Genomic DNA, 19,699 nt, shown 5'->3' on the forward strand with positions numbered 1-19,699 from the left:
GATCACCTTTTCTAAACTCCAAAGAATATAGGCTTCATTCTACTCAATCTCTCCTTATAGACTGTGCCCATCTCAGGAGGCAATCTCGTGAACCTTCATTCATAAGAAATAGGAGCAGGCCATTCAGCCCCTCGAGCCTGCTCCACCATTCAATAAGATCATGACTGATCTGATTGTGGCCGTAACTTCACTTTCCTGCCTGACCCCTTCCACCCCACCCCGTAACCCTTAAATCCCCTGTAGATCAAAAATCAGTCCAACTCAGCCTTGAAGATATGATTCAAATCCAGAAACCCAATTAATTTGTGATTCAAATCTTGAGCGAGCCCTCCAACTAATATAATTCAAATCCCAGATGAGAAACCCAATAAATATGTTAGACTGACCGCTCCTGTCAAAGCCCCCAATCAAAATATATTATTCTGATTGTGGTGGGAGACACGCACTGATAATTCAATCCCGTCGCTCCACAGATTGCCTAACATATAATTTAAAAACTTTCCAAATTAAAGAAAGACCCAGCCAAATTGTACCGTCTATTAACCCCCGAATGAGGCTAATCAAATCAGGTGCCTTTAAATCAACAAATTAACTGTTTAATTTTTAAAAATTCTTAAACACTATGAAGATATAAGTAACATTTAAAATAGAGTCCTTGCAAATTAACAGTCCATTGTTGCTTGAAGTCCTCACCGAATGTTGCATGAAGTCCTCACTGAATGTTGCTTCCTTCTCCAGCGAATTTCAACAATTAATGACTTGCAAACATTTTCAGTAGAATCAATCAGACTTTAGAGTTTTTGACGGATAATACATTGTCACAGTCTAACTTTCCTTCCTTCAGTTTAAATTACCAGAGATCTCTGTTCTGTCTTGGCTATTTTTTTAGAATTTTGAGATAATTAAACAGACAAAAATCCTCTTCCTTCAGTTTAAATGGTAGAGAGCTCTTTTTCCAGGTGCTAACACCAGCTGTCTGTGTCTGTGTCCTCTGTGTCTGTGTTCTGTTAGAACAAACTGTCTTCAACTAAAAAGCCAGTTCAAAATTGAATGTTAACAAATGTATCGCTTAACATTCACTCCCAGTGGCTATATCGATGGTAACAAGAATGCACCCTTTGAATCGCAGTCTCCAAATGGCTGTTTCTCAGGCAACGAAAATGCACCTTCCTATAACTCCTGAGGCTTGCTGCATTTTAAAGCAATACTGATTCTTTGCAAGCCTTAAAGGCAAACCGCATATTTCTGGAAAAAATACTTCAGGACCATGACAATATATTCAATGACCGGGCCTCCACTGCACTCTGGGGAAGTGCTTTCCAAAGATTAACAACCCTCAGAGAAGAAATTCCTCCTAATCTCTGTCTTAAATGGTAGACCCCTTCATTTTAAACTGTGTCCCCTAGTTCTAGATTACCTCAGGAGGGGAAAACATTATCTCAGCATCTACCCTGTCAAGCCCTCTCAGAATCGTATATGTTTTGATAAGATCACATTTAATTCCTCTAAACTCCAATGAGTATAAGCTCAACTTTTCCAATAAGCCAACACCTTCATCCCAGGAATCAACCTAATGAACCTTCTCTGAACTGCTTCCAATGCAAGTATATTTCTCCTTAAATACAGAAGCTAAAACTGTACTAAAACTCTAGGTGTGATCTCATCAGTACCCTGTACAGTTGTAGCAAGACTTTCACACGTTTCTCCTCCATCCCCCTTGCAATAAATGCCAACATTCTGTTTGCCTTCCTAATTACTTGCTGTACCTGCAAGCTCACTTATTGTGGTTCACATCAAGGTCGCCCAGATCCATCTGTACTGCAGTACTTTGCAGTCTCTCTTCATTTATATATTCTACATTTCTATTCTTCACATCAAAATGGACAATCTCACATTTTCCCACATTATACTCAATCTGACAAATGTTTGCCTACTCACTCAACCTATCTGTATCCCTTTGAAGACTGTGTCCTCTCACAACTTGCTTTCCACCCTCTCTTTATATCTTCAGCAAATTTGGCTGAAATACACTTGGTCCCTTCATCTAAGTCATTTTTTTTTATTTCATGGGATGTGGGTGTCACTGGGAAGGCCAGCATTTGTTACCCATCCCTCATTGCCCTTGACAACTGAATGACTTGCGAGGCTATTTCAGAGGGCAGTTAAGGGTCATCCACATTGCTGTGGTCTGGAGTCACATGTAGGCCAAATCTGGTAAGGATGGCAGATTTCCTTCCTTAAAGGGCATTCGTGAACCAGATGGTGTTTTACAACATTTGATGAGAATTTCATGACACCATTACTGAGACTAGCTTTCAATTCAAGATTTTTTATTACTTTATTAAATTTAAATTCCACCAGCTGCCATGGTGGGATTTGAACCCAAGTCTCCAGGGCATTACCCTGGACCTCTGGATTATTAGTCCAGTGTGTCAGAGCAGTTTTAAAAAAAAATTAAGGGGACTCAGTGTGCCTTTAAGACTGAAAGAAGTTTTAATCTCTGGGAAGGGTGTGTGCGTGGTGCAAGCCTGTTCCTAAGCAACAGCAAGGGAGAGGCAGTCACATGTCATATTGTATCAGTTTGACTGTGTGTAAGAACTGGCTACGAACTGGTTTGATCTGGCTGACCAGCAAAGTGTGCTCTCCATGAAGGAAGGATATGTCTCCCCTCTCAGCAGAAAATCTACATTGCCTACAGGCTGTGTTTTGCCTAAAGCGGAACAAAGAAAAAAGAAGAAAAAATAACTAAAAATAAATAGGGGGGGGGCCATCATACTCTGAAATTATTGAACACAATGTTCAGTCCGGCAGGCTGTAGTGTGCCTAATCAGTAACTGAGATGCTGTTCCTCGAGCTTGCGTTGATGTTCACTGGAACACTGCAGCAATCCCAGGACAGAGATGTGGGCATGAGAGCAGTGGGGTGTGCTGAAATGGCCAGCAAGCAGAAGCTTGGAGACATGCTTTCGGACTGAGTGGAGGTGTTCCGTAAAGCGGTAACCCAATCTGCCATTGGTCTCTCCAATGTAGAGGCAACCAAATTGTCAGCAGCGAATACAGTGTACTAAATTGAAAGAAGTACAAGTAAATCGCTGCTTCACCTGAAAGGAGTGTTTGGGGATAGTGAGGAGCAAGGAGGTAAAAGGTCAGGTACCCCTGCGATTACAGGGAAAGGTGCCGTGGGAAGGGGACAAGGTGGTGGGGGTAATGGAGGAGTGTACCACGGTGTCACGAGGGAACGATCCCTTCCGAATGCTGTCAGGGAAGGGAGGGGAAGATGCGTTTGGTAGTGGCATCACGCTGGACGTGATGGAAATGGCGGAGGATGATCCTTTGGATGCGGAGGCTGGTGGGATGGAAAGTGAGGACAAGGGGAACCCTGTCGCAGGGAGGGAGGGGAATGGGTGAGGATAGAGGTGTGGGAAATGGACCGGATATGTTTGAGGGCCCTGTCAACCACAGTGGGGGGTAATCCTCGGTTGAGCAGAAAGGAAGACATATCAGAAACACTGTCAAGAAAGGTTGCATCATCAGAGCAGACGCGTCTAAGACAGAGAGACTGGGCGACTGGAATGGAGTCTTTACAGGAGGCAGGGTGTGAAGAAGTGTAGTCGAGGTAGGTGTGGGAGTCGGTGGGCTTATAATGAATATTAGTAGATAACCCATCCCCAGAGATGGAAACAGAGAAGTCAAGGAAGGGAAAGGAAGTGTCGGAGAGGAACCATGTAAAGGTGAGAGTTAGGTGGATATTGGAAGCAAAGTTGATTTAAAGTTTTCCATTTTGGGACGGGAGTAGGAAATGACACCAATACAGTCATCAATGTACGGGACAAAGAGTCGGGGGAGGGGCCTGAGTAGGACTGGAACATGGAATGTTCGACATATCCCACAAAAAGACAGGCATAACTAGGACCCATGCGGGTACCCATAGCAACACCTTTTACTTGAAGGAAGTGAGTGGAGTTGAATGAGAAGTTGATCAATTTGGGAACAAGTTTAGCCAGGCGGAGGAGGGTGGTGGTGGATGGGGACTGGTTGGGCCTCTGTTCAGGAAGACGCAGAGAGCTCTCAAACCATCCTGGTGGGGGATGGAGGTGTCGAGTGATTGGATGTCCATAGTGAAGAGGAGGCGGTTCGGGACAGGAAACTGGAAATTGTCAAAATGCCGTATGTGTCAGAACAGTCACGGATGTCGGTGGGAAGAGACTGGACCAGGGAAGAAAAGATACAGTCAAGAGAGGAAGAAATACGTTCAGTGGGGCAGGAGCAGGCTGACCCAATGGGCTGCTGGGACAGTCCTGTTTGTGGATTTTAGGAAGGAGGTAGAAGCAGGCTGTCTGGGGTTGCGGGACTATGAGGTTGGAACCTGTAGAGGGAAGATCTCCGGAGGTGATGAGGTCAGTGACAGTCCTGTGTACAATAGCTTGATTTTCGATGCTGGGGTCATGGTCTGGGGGAAGTAGGAAGAAGTGTCTGAGAGTTGGCGCTGAGCCTCTGCAAGGTAGAGATTGGTACGCCAGACAACAACAGCACCACCCTTGTCTGCAGGTTTTATGACAATGTTGAGGTTAGACCTGAGAGAACGGAGTTCAGCAAGTTCAAAGGGGGACAGATTAGAGTGAGTGAAGGGGGTGGGGGGGGGGCGGTGGTGGTGGGGCGGCAGAGAAATTGAGATGGCCGATGTTTTGCCGACAGTTTTCAATGAAAAGATCAAAGGCGGGTAAGAAGCCAGAGGGAGGGGTCCAGGTAGAGGGAGAATGATGGAGGTGGGTGAATGGGTCTGCTGGTCAGTGGGAGGACTCCTGGTCAAAGAGGTGAGCCCGGAGGTGAAGGCAACGGAAGAAGAGCTCAACAACATGCCGAGGGCGAAATTCATTGAGGTGAGGACGTAAGGGGATAAAACTGAGTCTTTTGCTGAGTGCAGAACATTGGCGGGCAGCCATAAAGACAGGGCTAAATTGTGGCGAGTCGAAGAGACTTAGTAGTTGGCAGGAAAAAAGACAGAGGCGCAAGGGGAGAGCCAACTTTGCAACAGCTCCGACAAACAAATTTCTCTGCAGCACCTGTGGAAGAGCCTGTCACTCTAGAATTGGCCTTTATAGCCACTCCAGGCGCTGCTTCACAAACCACTGACCACCTCCAGGCGCATATCCATTGTCTCTCGAGATAAGGAGGCCCAAAAGAGAACATTCCGCATCAGAGAGGGGGAGGTCAGAGGGTATAGTGAATACATGGCAAGGGGTCAGATCAGAGAGGGTGGGGTCAGAGGGAAGTGAAGGGGAAGAGGGAGCTGGAGGGGCATTCGTCCCCATCAGCTGCCGGAGCTTGCGTTCCTTAATATCTGAAAGGAAGTTCAAAAGTTTTTTGTTAATGCGTCGGATAAGACGAAAGATGAGGTGAAACTGCAGAGTAGAACAGCTTTGAGATAAGGTGAGGCGGTGCTTCTGGAGAGAGAGGTTCAGTGTGTACATGTGGCGGCACATAGCACTGAGTGTGGATCTCAGGATGCGGTGAGAACAGCAGTCCGAGGAACGTTGTATTTCTCGGAGATACCTGTAATCCTGGGTGGATTCAAAACATGAAGGATGAAAGTTCAGTTGGAATCCACATGGAATAAGTCGGGGCCGGAGACAGTCACTGAGGAAAGAGATGTGACTGTGCAAACGGGTTTTGGTAGAGACTTTATCAAACACCAGGGGAGAGAGAGAGAAAACAACGAAGGTGAACAAGGTAAAAGAGACAAATGAAAATCCCGTCGGAGAGAAGAGCAGAACTTCTTCAAGGTGGGCATTCCTGGAGAAGTGGCAGTGAATTAAACACTAAAATAAAAGCAAAATACTGCAGATGCTGGAAATCTGAAATAAAAACAAGAAATGCTGGAAATCCTCAGCAGGTCTGGCAGCATCTGTGGAGAGAGAAGCAGAGTTAATGTTTCAGGTCAGTGATCCTGTATTTTATTTTGTTTGTTTTAGTCCAGCAGCTGTTGGTGTTGACTCTCCATGTTCCCATTGCCATTTCCTCCACAACATCCGACTTTGTGATTCCTGACAACGCAGCCAGCCGATGACATCATCAGGCTGCGCCAACGTGTGCACATGCGCCAACGGTCCCCTGCTCTCTGCACATGCGGTGCATTCCGACTTGCCATGACTGGTTAGTGCGTGCGCCGATGACGTCATCACGTGACGTGTGCATCTTCGGGCAATGCGGCTGGTCAGCCTCTGCGCGTGCGCTTTACGCTTCCAGCTATGCAATGCCAACGGGTATTCACGCATGCGTCAAGCTCTGCTCCCCTCCTCCACCTCGCTGCTCTCTCCGGCTGCTCCGCTCCCCCCAGCCTCCCTTGCTGCTCCGCGCTTTCGGCCGCTCCATCCCTCCCCGACCCCGGCCTTCTCGCTCACTCGATCTCTCCGTCCGACCATTGTGCGCTGCCATGTGTTTAGGTCAGGTTGCCTCCGTGTGATTATTTGAGCAGTGCCATCCTTAGTCCTGGCAGCTGCCTGAAGGCGCAGCCTGTGACGTTTTGGTGGCACATGCTGCATTTCCGAAGTAGGGTCACTGGCCCGAAACGTTAACTCTGCTTTTCTTTCCACAGATGCTGCCAGACCTGCTGAGTGGTTCCAGCATTTCTCGTTTTTATTTCAGATTTCCAGCATCTGCAGTATTTTGCTTTTATTTCAGCCTTTTTTTAACTTTCGGAATTCCAGGGTCCTCCGCAGCCTCTGCTGCCGCGCAGGCGCAGTCAGATCTCCACGACGGCGCAGGCGCAAGTTTAGCCTTGCTATTGCGCAAGCGCACAGTAAAGCCTTTCTTCCGGGTTCACGACGTGGTTGGTCTCTGAGTGATGGTGAGGAACATTTACAGTATTGTATCGTATTAATATCGAGTAAAATAGCATCAATATAGAGAGATTTTGGATTAATAAAGTGATGGTATTAATATAGTTATAGTATTAATAGTGTAATATAGTGTTAAGATACAGTGTTAATAGAGGGTTTGGTCTGGTTGGGTTAATCTGCAGTTTGTAGAGAAGTTGGAGAATTTCCGGCTCCACCGATGAAAACCCGGAAATAAAATAAATTAATAAACTGACAGGTTTCAACCAAAATCTGGGTTTTACTAATCACACTTATTTCCCATTGTTACATCTGTTTCTCAATTTAACACATAATATTGGATGTAATGATTGATCATTAACTGGTGATAAAATTATAATCATGTTATTTTTACAGGATATATTTTTAAACTTGATTTAAATGTAATTACTTTGTGTTCTGTCAGAATAAAGAGTTCTCAATGGTCACCTGATCCAGCTCCCAGCCTCGACCGAGGGTTTTTATTAAACTGAGAACAGTGTTTGTTCTGTTACATTGTAGATTCATTGCTGTACTCGTTCAACACAAATCACCTGGTTATTGTTGGGACCTGCTTTCAACAGGAAATGAAACGACCATGTTTTAGCCCTTTAAACACTCACTGGAGTTTTATTCCAGGAATCCAGATGTTCCTACTCCTGGACTCCTGAAATGTATGTTGTAATACTCACAATCCTTGTACTTCTAAAATATCAAATATTTTGGCATTGAATTCAGTATGTTCGCAGCAATTTAAACAGTTACTGCAACCAATTCGAGGGTTAGATTTTAAAAAATTCATTCATGGGATGTGGGCGTCTCAGGCCAGGCCAGCATTTATTGCCCATCCCCAATTGCCCTTGAACTGAGTGGCTTGCTAGGCCATTTCAAGGGCATGTAAGAGTCAACCACATTGCTGTGGATCTGGAGTCACATGTCAGCCAGACCAGGTAAGGACAGCAGATTTTCTTCCCTAAAGGACATTAGTGAACCAGATGGGTTTTTACAACAATCGACAATGGTTTCATGGCCATCATTAGACTAGCTTTAAATTCCAGATTTATTCATTGAATTCAAATTCCACCTTCTGCTGTGGTGGGATTTGAACCCATATCCCCAGAGAAATACCCTGGGTTACTAGTCCAGTGACAATACCAGTACGCCACCACCTCCCTACAGATGGACCCAGTGTGATCAGACAGTGTGTAACGCGGGGAGGATGGACCTAGTGAGATCAGACAGTGTGTAACCCGGGGAGGATGGACCCAGTGAGATCAGACAGTGTGTAACCCGGGGAGGATGGACCCAGTGTGATCAGACAGTGTGTAACCCGGGGAGGATGGACCCAGTGAGATCAGACAGTGTGTAACCCGGGGAGGATGGACCCAGTGAGATCAGACAGTGTGTAACCCGGGGAGGATGGACCCAGTGTGATCAGACAGTGTGTAACCCGGGGAGGATGGACCCAGTGAGATCAGACAGTGTGTAACCCGGGGAGGATGGACCCAGTGTGATCAGACAGTGTGTAACCCGGGGAGGATGGACCCAGTGTGATCAGACAGTGTGTAACCCGGGGAGGATGGACCCAATGAGATCAGACAGTGTGTAACCCGGGGAGGATGGACCCAGTGTGTTCAGACAGTGTGTAACCCGGGGAGGATGGACCCAATGAGATCAGACAGTGTGTAACCCGGGGAGGATGGACACAGTGAGATCAGACAGTGTGTAACCCGGGGAGGATGGACCCAGTGTGTTCAGACAGTGTGTAACCCGGGGAGGATGGACCCAATGAGATAAGACAGTGTGTAACCCAGGGAGGATGGACCCAGTGTGCTCAGACAGTGTGTAACCCGGGGAGGATGGACCTAGTGAGATCAGACAGTGTGTAACCCGGGGAGGATGGACCTTGTGAGATCAGACAGTGTGTAACCCGGGGAGGATGGACCTTGTGAGATCAGACAGTGTGTAACCCGGGGAGGATGGACCCAGTGAGATCAGACAGTGTGTAACCCGGGGAGGATGGACCCAGTGTGATCAGACAGTGTGTAACCCGGGGAGGATGGACCCAGTGTGATCAGACAGTGTGTAACCTGGGGAGGATGGACCAGTGAGATCAGACAGTGTGTAACCCGGGGAGGATGGACCCAGTGAGATCAGACAGTGTGTAACCCGGGGAGGATGGACCCAGTGTGATCAGACAGTGTGTAACCCGGGGAGGATGGACCCAGTGTGATCAGACAGTGTGTAACCCGGGGAGGATGGACCTTGTGAGATCAGACAGTGTGTAACCCGGGGAGGATGGACCTTGTGAGATCAGACAGTGTGTAACCCGGGGAGGATGGACCTAGTGAGATCAGACAGTGTGTAACCCGGGGAGGATGGACCTTGTGAGATCAGACAGTGTGTAACCCGGGGAGGATAGACCTTGTGAGATCAGACAGTGTGTAACCCGGGGAGGATGGACCTTGTGAGATCAGACAGTGTGTAACCCAGGGAGGATGGACCCAGTGTGATCAGACAGTGTGTAACCCGGGGAGGATGGACCTTGTGAGATCAGACAGTGTGTAACCCAGGGAGGATGGACCCAGTGTGCTCAGACAGTGTGTAACCCGGGGAGGATGGACCTAGTGAGATCAGACAGTGTGTAACCCGGGGAGGATGGACCTTGTGAGATCAGACAGTGTGTAACCCGGGGAGGATAGACCTTGTGAGATCAGACAGTGTGTAACCCGGGGAGGATGGACCCAGTGAGATCAGACAGTGTGTAACCCGGGGAGGATGGACCCAGTGTGATCAGACAGTGTGTAACCCGGGGAGGATGGACCCAGTGTGATCAGACAGTGTGTAACCTGGGGAGGATGGACCAGTGAGATCAGACAGTGTGTAACCCGGGGAGGATGGACCCAGTGAGATCAGACAGTGTGTAACCCGGGGAGGATGGACCCAGTGTGATCAGACAGTGTGTAACCCGGGGAGGATGGACCCAGTGTGATCAGACAGTGTGTAACCCGGGGAGGATGGACCTTGTGAGATCAGACAGTGTGTAACCCGGGGAGGATGGACCTTGTGAGATCAGACAGTGTGTAACTCGGGGAGGATGGACCTTGTGAGATCAGACAGTGTGTAACCCGGGGAGGATAGACCTTGTGAGATCAGACAGTGTGTAACCCGGGGAGGATGGACCCAATGTGATCAGACAGTGTGTAACGCGGGGAGGATGGACCCAGTGTGATCAGACAGTGTGTAACGCGGGGAGGATGGACCCAGTGTGATCAGACAGTGTGTAACCTGGGGAGGATGGACCCAGTGTGATCAGACAGTGTGTAACGCGGGGAGGATGGACCCAGTGTGATCAGACAGTGTGTAACCTGGGGAGGATGGACCCAGTGTGATCAGACAGTGTGTAACCTGGGGAGGATAGACCTTGTGAGATCAGACAGTGTGTAACCCGGGGAGGATAGACCTTGTGAGATCAGACAGTGTGTAACCCGGGGAGGATGGACCCAGTGAGATCAGACAGTGTGTAACCCGGGGAGGATGGACCCAGTGTGATCAGACAGTGTGTAACGCGGGGAGGATGGACCCAGTGTGATCAGACAGTGTGTAACCTGGGGAGGATGGACCCAGTGTGATCAGACAGTGTGTAACCCGGGGAGGATGGACCCAGTGAGATCAGACAGTGTGTAACCTGGGGAGGATGGACCCAGTGTGATCAGACAGTGTGTAACCCGGGGAGGATGGACCCAGTGTGATCAGACAGTGTGTAACCCGGGGAGGATGGACCTTGTGAGATCAGACTGTGTGTAACCCAGGGAGGATGGACCTAGTGTGATCAGACAGTGTGTAACCCGGGGAGGATGGACCCAATGAGATCAGACAGCATGTTACCAGGTGATTGAAAAAAAACTATCTTGGGATGTGAGTTTCATCTGATCTTTCACCTAACTCCATATTGCTGCCTTTGCCTGAAATCCCTTTAAATGCTTAGAGAACAAAAATCTATTAATTTGAGGTGTAAATTTAGCATTTGGTCCAGCATCAGTTGGTGTTTGCAGCAGAGAGTTCCAAGGTTTTACCCCCCTCACATGTAGAAGTGTTTCCACAGCTCATTCTCTATTTTGTAGACTATATCCCCTAATCCTAAATTTTCCAAACAACAGAAATGGCATCTTTCTATTTACCCTAGCCGTTCCCATAATATGTTGAAAACTTCACTCAAATCACCTTCTTACTTCCAGGGAATGCAACCTGAACTTCTGGAATCGCTCCTTGAACTTTAACCTTTGAAGTTCAGGTATCACTGTAGAAAATCTATGCTGCACTCCCTCCAAGGCCAATATATCCTTCCTGTGATGTGGTGCCCAGAACTGAACACAGTACTCCAGGTTAATGTGTGTCTGGAGAAATGATGCAGGAGAGAGTTTCAGACTCTGGGGACAATGGGATAAGGTCTGGGGCAGGATAGACCTGTAGAAGATGGAAAGGTTACACCTGAACGGAGCTGGGATCAGTGTCCTCACTGTATAGTTCATTGGTACTTTGGGGGACGGTTTAAATTAATTGGGCAGTGGGATGAGCACCAGAATGAAATATCGTGAGGGGAAACTAGATGCACAGAGGACTGGGAGAGGCACATAGCATTAGTGTAAATAATGGTGCAGTAATACGAGGGTTTGGCCAGCAGCCGAATGTGAAGCAGTCACATGTTTGGAGTGCAGGTACCTGAATACATGTGACATGGTAAATAAGGTCGGTGAGTTGTAGGTGCAAGTCGCCACATGGGAGAATGATACAATGGCAGTAGCAGAGATATTCCAAGAAGGAGCAAATTGGGAACTTAATATTCCTGACTGCAAGGTATTCGGGAATGTTAAGAAGAAGGGATGTGTTTGCAGTATTAATCAAAAAAAAACTACTGTAGCTCTGGAGAGGGTTGATGTTGTAGAGTTGAGAAAGACAAAAAAGTAAGAAAGACATAGAAAGTCCAACAAGAGAAGGGACGGTACTGGACTTAATCTGAGGGAATGAAGTCGGACAAGTGGTAGAAGTGTCAGTGGAGGAGTCTTTCGGGGATAGTGACCATAACTCTGTAAGATTTAAGGTAGTTACGGAAAACAACCAAGATAGACCGGAAATAAAGGTACTGAATTGGGGGAAGGCCGATTTCAATATGATAAAACAGGATCTGGCCAAAATGGACAGGAAGCAGCTACTTGTAGGAAAGTCTACATCAGACTAATGAGAGTCATTCAAAAAGGAAATAGTGAGAGTTCAGGGCCAACATGTTCCAGTAAAGGTGAAGGGCAGAACCAACAAGTCCAGGGAATCCTGGATGTCAAGGGATATAGAGGATTGGATAAAGACAAAAAAGGATGCTTATGGCAGATTCAGAGGGCTGAAAACAGTGGCGGCCCTAGAGGAGTAAAGAAAGGAATTTGGAGAGCGAAGAGGGAGCATGAAAAAACACTGAGCAAGATAAAGGAAAATCCCACGGGATTTTATCAGTATATTAAAGGCAAGAGGGTAACCAGGGAAAGAGTAGGGCCTATTAGGGTCCAAAGTAGCAGATCTGTGTGTGGAGCCAAAGGGCGTGGGTGAGGTTTTAAATTATTACTTTTCATTTGTGTTCACTATGGAGAAGAACAATGTAGGTGTAGAGATCAGGGAGAGGGGATTATGATATACTTGAACACGAACAAATTAGCATTGAAAGGGAGGAGGTATTAGCAGTTTTAGTGAGCTTAAAAGTGGATAATCCCCAGGCCCAGATGAGGTGTATCCCAGGCTGCTATGTGAGGCAAGAGAGGAGATTGCAGGGGCTCTGACACAAATTTTCAAATCCTCTCTGGTCTCAGGAGAGGTACCAGAGGACTGGAGGACAGCAAATGTGGTACCATTATTCAAGGAGGGTAGTAGGGATAAACCAGGTAATTACAGGCCGGAGGTGACTAGGTGTGTTGATGAGGGTAAAGCAGTTGATGTAGTCTACATGGACTTCAGTAAGGCTTTTGATAAGGTCCCGCATGGGAGATTGGTTAAGAACCAATGGGATCCAGGGCAATTTGGCAAATTGGATCCAAAATTGACTTAGTGGCAGGAGGCAGAGGGTAATAGTCGAGGGTTGTTTTTGCGAGTGGAAGCCTGTGACCAGTGGTGTACCACAGGGATCGGTGCTGGGACCCTTGCTGTTTGTATTGTACATTAATGATTTCGACGTGAATAAAGGAGGTATGATCAGTAAGTTCACATGACACGAAAGTTGGTGGTGTCGTAAATAGTGAGGAGGAAATCCTTAGATTTCAGGATGATATAAGTGAGCTGGTAAGATGGGCAGAGCAGTGGCAAATGGAATTTAATCCTGATATGTGTGAGGTGATTCATTTTGGGTTGACTAACAAGGCAAGGGGAATATACAATAGATGGTAGGGCCCTAGGAAGTACAGAGGGTCAGAGCGACCTTGATGTACTTGTCCATAGATCACTGAAGGCAGCAGCACAGGCAGGTAGATAAGGTGTTAGGAAGGCATATGGGATACTTGCCTTTATTAGCCTGGGCATAGAATATAAGAGCAGGGAGGTTATGATGGAGCTGTATAAAACGCTAGTTAGTTCACAGCTGGAGTACTGTGTACAGTTCTGGGCACCACACTATATTAAGGATGTGATTGCACTGGAGAGGATGCAGAGGAGATTCACCAGGATGTTGCCTGGGCTGGAGCATTTCAGCTATGAAGGGAGACTGAAAAGGCTTGGGTTGTTTTCCTTAGAGCATAGAAGGCTGAGGGGGGACGTGATTGAGGTGTACAAAATTATGAGGGGCATTGATAGGTTAGATAGGAAGAAACTTTTTCCCTTAGCAGAGGGGTCAATAACAAGGGGGCATAGATTTAAGGTAAGGGACAGGAGGTTTAGAGGGGATTTGAGGAAAAAAATTTTCATCCAAAGGCTTGTTGGAATCTGGACCGCACTGCCTGAAGTGGTGGTAGAGGCTGGAACCCTCACAACATTTAAGAAATATTTAGACGAGCACTTGAAATGCCACCGCCTACAATGCTACGGGTCAAGTGCTGGAAAATGGGATTAGAGTAGATAGGTGCTTGATGGCTGGCACAAACAGAAATACAGCCCACTACTGCAGTGTCGGAAGAAATTCAGTGCCCTCACATGGATACCCAAGATAAGGATACTAACTCACTTAGACCATTACTCTCTCCTTAGCCTTATGTTACCATGTTTCCTTCTTTCACGGGATGTGGGCATAGTTGGCTAAAGTGAGGGTTCTTGTGTGGGTGCAGAGGAGATTTACCAGAATGCTTCCAGGGATGAGGGATTTTAGTTACTAGGTTATGTTGGAGGGGCTGGGTTTGTTCTTGTTAGAACAATGGAGATTGATGGGAGATTTAGTAGAAGTGTCCAAGGTTATGATAGGCTTAGATAAGTTAGACAAGGAACATTTGTTCCCATTAACTGATGGAACAACGACTAGGGAACACAGATTGAAGATTTTGGGCAAGAGAAGCGGGGGAATATCAAGAAGAATGTTTTTACACAGTGGGTGGTAATGACTGGAACTCGCTACACACGAGGGAGGTGGAAGCAGAGATAATCAATGATTTCAAGAGGAAATTGAATGGCCACTTGTGGTAAATAGACTTTGAGAGCTATGGGGATCGAGTGGGGGAGTGGGACTGAATGGATAGTTCCATGGAGAGCTGGCATGAACCCGATGGTCTGAATGACCTCCTTCTGTGCCATAAATAATTCAGTGATTCACTGGGCATCTGTCTGTGTCATACCTGATGTGGAGAGTGGATCATAACGCTCGGGAAATGCTCGATCCCGGAGCTAACAGCTATTGTACTAATGGGGGAGGAGGGACTGATATCATGTTTAACAAGGCACTGTTCTACCTCTCATTTTCATATTTCTGTGTAACCTTCCTATTAATATTGTATTTATTACAGAATATCAGAATCTGGGAACGCCTGTCACCACCATGGCTGAAGGTTCAAACAGCGGAGAAGATCCAACATCTTCAACAAGAATGAGAATGGACACAGGTAGGTTCACAAAATACTTCAAATATAATTTCTGTCCTGCCAAAGGTGTCCAAGTCTTGAGCAGGAAGCTGCAGCTACACAGGAAGAAAGAACAGGACAGGGACTGAGTGAGTGATCATCTAGAGGTGCATCACATTGACAGGTGGATGGAACCCCTGAGCACTGGAACTGTCCAGTAGATACCTGGTATTGGGACTGTAAGGGGGAGAGAGAAACAGGCAGGATTTTCCATCCGGGGGAAGGAAACAGTGGTTGGGATTGTTTCTGTGTCCCGAACCCGCCCATGGGGGAAGGAGTCACAAGCCCTAGTTTGTGCCAGACAGTTAATGGCCAGAGAGGGCAGGCTCACTGTCTAATTAATGACAGCAGGCAGACTGTCGAAGCTGGAGGGTCTGTCAGAGGCCGTCCAGCTTGAAAGGAGTAGCAGGCTGTAATAGAGGGTGACAATGCTTCAAAATGGAGGCACTCTCTCTATCCTCAACTTTTTAAAACTTTAATTGAAAACAAATGGATCTTGCAGCCAAACCACCACTGTTAGTGGGGGAACCCCTCGACTGGGCAGAGTGTGGCTGCTCCTTCACCCAGGCTGGCAGGGTGGGCCTCTAGACTTTCCTGGAATACTGGCCCTCCTGGTCTGCTGCTGGGAGGCTGCCTCCAGGCAGTTAAACTGGCTCCCGCTGCCTGCAATGATCTGAAGGCCAAATGGAAAATCCCAAATCTACTAGACAGTTCCAGTGCTCAGGGGCTCCATCCACCTGTCAATATGATGCCCCTCTAGATGATCACTCACTCAGTCCATGACCTCCTTTAATTGGCTGCAATAGGCTCTTTGTGAACTTGTCGGTGAACCATCACGTGGTGGGGTAGTCCTGCTGCCTCCCCCACTCCCCGTCTCCATGAAAATGGCCTGAAGCCAGGATGGAGCTGAGGAACCAGTGTGCTAGACGGAGGGGCTATTTTTAGCACCCACTCATCCACCTCCAACCCCAGCCCCGAAAGGTGCTTAAATCAAGGAGGGTCTTCCTGAGCAACAGTGTGTGATCAGGAGGCCACCCCGAGTGGGTCCGTGTGAGAGGTAGTTGGGGCACAGGAATAGGGGAGTGATAGTGATGGGAGATTCTACAGTCAGGGCAATAGACAGACTCTTCTACAGCCCTGAGCAGGTCCAGAATGGTCAGTTACCTCCCTGGTGTCAGAGGGAAGAACATCCTGTGATGGGTGGGACCTTCTCTGGGAAGCCAGGGAAAGCAGATAATGGTCATGGTTGGAACCATCATCAAGAACAGAAGAAACAGGAGGTGGAATAGGAAATTTGATCCTTTAAGCCTGCTCCACCATTCAATAACATCATGGCTGATCTTCTACTTCAACTCCATCTTCCTACACTAACCCATATTCCTTAATTCCCATGGTACCCAAAATGGATCAACTTCCATCTTGAATATTCTCAGTAACAAAGTGTCTACAGCTCTCTGAGGTAGAGAATTTCAAAGATTCACAACCCTTTGAATGAATAAATTTGTCATCTCAGTCCTAAATGGCTGACCTATTATTCTGAGACTGACCCCATGTCCTCGATTTCCCACTCAGGGGAAACATGTTCTCAGCTTCTAACCTGTCAAACCTGTTATGAATTTTATGAATGCAATCACCTCTCATTCTTCTGAACTCCAGGGAATATCGGCCTACTCAATCTCTCCTCATAGGACAATCCCTTCATCCCAGGAACAAGTCTAATGACCCTGCGTTGCACTCTCTCCAGGGCAACTATGTTCTTCCTTAGATAAGGAGACCAAAACTGCCCGCAGTAGTCCAGGCATGGCTTCACCAATACCTTGTATAATTAGACTAAGACTCCTTTATTCTTATACTTTAATGCCTTTGTAACAAAAGCTAATATATCTTTTCACCTCTTTGAGGTGTCTGGTGGTCATGAAAGGTGCTATATAAATGCAAGTTTTAAAAAATATTCTTTATCATGAAGACCATTTAATTATTCCCCATTATAATTTCACCTGTCTTTGCTTCTAAAAGGTGTATAATTGCTTTCAGTAATATCTTCCTATTTACATCCCTATAGACAATTACAATCTGTTTTATGTCTCTTGCTAATCTACACTTACATTCTCTTTCATTATCAATCTCTTAGTCTTCCTTTGCTTAATTCTGCAATCCTCTGGCTTATTACTCTTTCAGGCAATTAATTTGATTTAATAATAACTTAACTCCTCTTGTTAGCATTGGTTGGACCACTTTTTGTGGGATTTTGTGCCTTAAAGGAATATCTGCTTCTGACTCTGCAACAAAATTTGAAACAGAGTCAAAAACAGCAAGTCGCAGTAAATGGTTGCATTTTGGACTGGAGGATGGTAGACAGCGGTATTCCCCAAGGGTCAGTGCTGGGACAACTGCATTTCTTTGCTATAAATAAAATGACCTGGATTTTAGAATAAAGTAGAATTTCAAAATTTTCCAACAATACCACACTTGGAGGAGTGACAGTGAGGATGATGCGAACTGCCTGTAACAGAACATAGGCTAGCAGAACGGGCAGACAAGTGGCTGATGGAATTGAATACTGACAAGTGTGAGGTGATGTATTTTGGCAGAAGGGATAGGGTGAGGCAATATAGATTTAATGGTGCAGTTCTAAAGAGTGTGCTGCAGTAGAGGGACCTGGGGGTGCATGTGCATCGATCTTTAAAGGTGGCACAGCATATTGAGAGAGTGGTTAGCAAAGCTTATGGGATCTTGGGCTTCATAAATAGAGGCATTGAGTACAAAAGCAGGGAAGACATGCCATATCTATATAAAGCTCTGGTTAGACCTCCATTGGAGTACAGCGTCCAGTTCTGGTCACCACACTTTAGGAAGGATGTGAGGGTCCTTGTGAGGATGCAGAGGAGATTTACCAGAATGGTTCCAGCGATGGGGGATTGTAGTTACAAGATTAAGTTGGAAAAGCTGGGTTTGTTTTTCCTGCAGCAAAGGCGATTGAAGGACAATTTGATAGAAGTGTATAAGATTATGACAGGCTTGGATAAGTTAGACAAGGAAAAGGTGTTCCATTAACTGATGGTAATTAGACTAGGGGACACAGATTGAAGGTTTTGGACAAGAAATGCAGATGGAAGATGAGGAAGATCCTTTAGTACACATTGGGTGATGATGACCTGGAACTCACTGCCCACGAGGGTGGTGGAAGCAGAGACAATGATTTCAAAAGGAAATTGGATGGCCAGTTGATGGAAATGAACTTTCAGAGCTAGGGGGATCGAGCTGGGGGAGTGGGACTGACTGGATAGTTCCATGGTGAGCCAGCATGGACTTGATGGGCTGAATGGCCTCCTTCTGTGCCTTAAATGATTGTTAGTCAGACACAACCTGCCCTTCACAAATCCATGCTGACCTTTGATTAATCTGTGTCTTCCCAAGTGAAGACTTATCCTGTTACTCAGAATTTTTACCAATAATTTTCCCAACACTGAGGTTAGACTGACTGGCCTGTAATTCCTCAGTCTATCCCTTTTTAAACAATGGTACAATGTTAGATATGGTTGTCCAGGATCACAATGTTGTTCACAAATTCCCACATGCTGTTGTTAAAGCCCTGCCATGACCATCTAGTCTGACTTATTTGATTCATTTTAGTTGATTATCTTCGACTAATTAATTAATTGATTTTCTAGTTAAAGTTATTAATTTAATAAAGTAATAAAGTTTCCTCACATCAGAGACAAATGAAAAACATTCACCAGCAACTGGAATTATATAAAAAATAAAAAGCAGCATCTCCTTTCCTCTCTGCTCTGAATTACAACTTGCACCAAATTCTTGACTTTAGCTCTCTGTTAACAAATCACTCTTTACTGAACACTGTGTGTGGCAGTAAATACTGTTCACTTAGATAGAGTTTATAACTCACACCCAAGTTACAACTGTTAACTCAGCTTCCTGTTCCAGTTATTAACATCTATTCAGATAATCACTTTCAGCTGATTGACAGTTAACTCTCACTGTCAGGCAGTTTCTATTAACTCGGTATCTTCACTAACTTGCAGGCCCTTTTACAATTTGTAAAAGTCAAAGTCAATTTGTAAATGTAAAACTAAATTTCAGCTTGAGAAATACTTACCAGAGAATTTCCTCCTGCACCAAATTCCTGACTTTTCTGTTAACAAAGCACTCTTTCACCAGCATTCTTCACTCCACACTCACTGCCGTACAAATCCTGCTTACTTACATCGAGCTAAATTTCTCCCACCAGGGGAAACATCCTCTCAGCTTCGATACTGTCAACCCCCTCATAATCTTGTATGTTTCAATAAGATCACCTCTCATTCTTCCAAACTCCAATGTGTATTGATCCAAAGTGCCCAACCTTTCTTCAGAAGACAAATCCCTCCTTCATTACAGAATCCAAACAAGTGAACTTTCTCTGAATTACCTACAATGCAAGAATATCCCCTATAAAGAAGGAGACCAAAACTGTACACAGTACTCTAGGTGTGGGGGATGCAGTACATTGCCATTCATTTGCTTGGTCAGTGGAAGGCAGGACTGGGTGAGTGGGGTGCGGGCGTGGTGCTGGGTGAGTGGGTGCAGGCACGGGGCTGGGTGAGTGGGGTGCAGACGCGGGGCTGGGTGAGTGGGGTGCAGACGCGGGGCTGGGTGAGTGGGGTGCAGACGCGGGGCTGGGTGAGTGGGGTGCAGACGCGGGGCTGGGTGAGTGGGGTGCGGACGCGGGGCTGGGTGAGTGGGGTGCAGACGCGGGGCTGGGTGAGTG

General features: G+C 46.4%; 1 protein-coding gene across 1 annotated transcript in view; it reads left to right on the forward strand.

Annotated features, from left to right (window-relative positions):
• The window catches only part of LOC137385124 (NACHT, LRR and PYD domains-containing protein 3-like), a 118,262-nt gene that overhangs the window by 7,796 nt on the left and 90,767 nt on the right, over positions 1-19,699 (forward strand). Inside the window, 1 exon segment of the mRNA XM_068059925.1 lies at positions 14,818-14,913. Coding sequence (XP_067916026.1) covers positions 14,850-14,913 — 64 coding nt within the window. The 5' untranslated portion in view covers positions 14,818-14,849.

This window comes from Heterodontus francisci, chromosome 28, assembly GCF_036365525.1.
Source record: "Heterodontus francisci isolate sHetFra1 chromosome 28, sHetFra1.hap1, whole genome shotgun sequence".
Lineage (NCBI taxonomy): Eukaryota > Metazoa > Chordata > Chondrichthyes > Heterodontiformes > Heterodontidae > Heterodontus > Heterodontus francisci.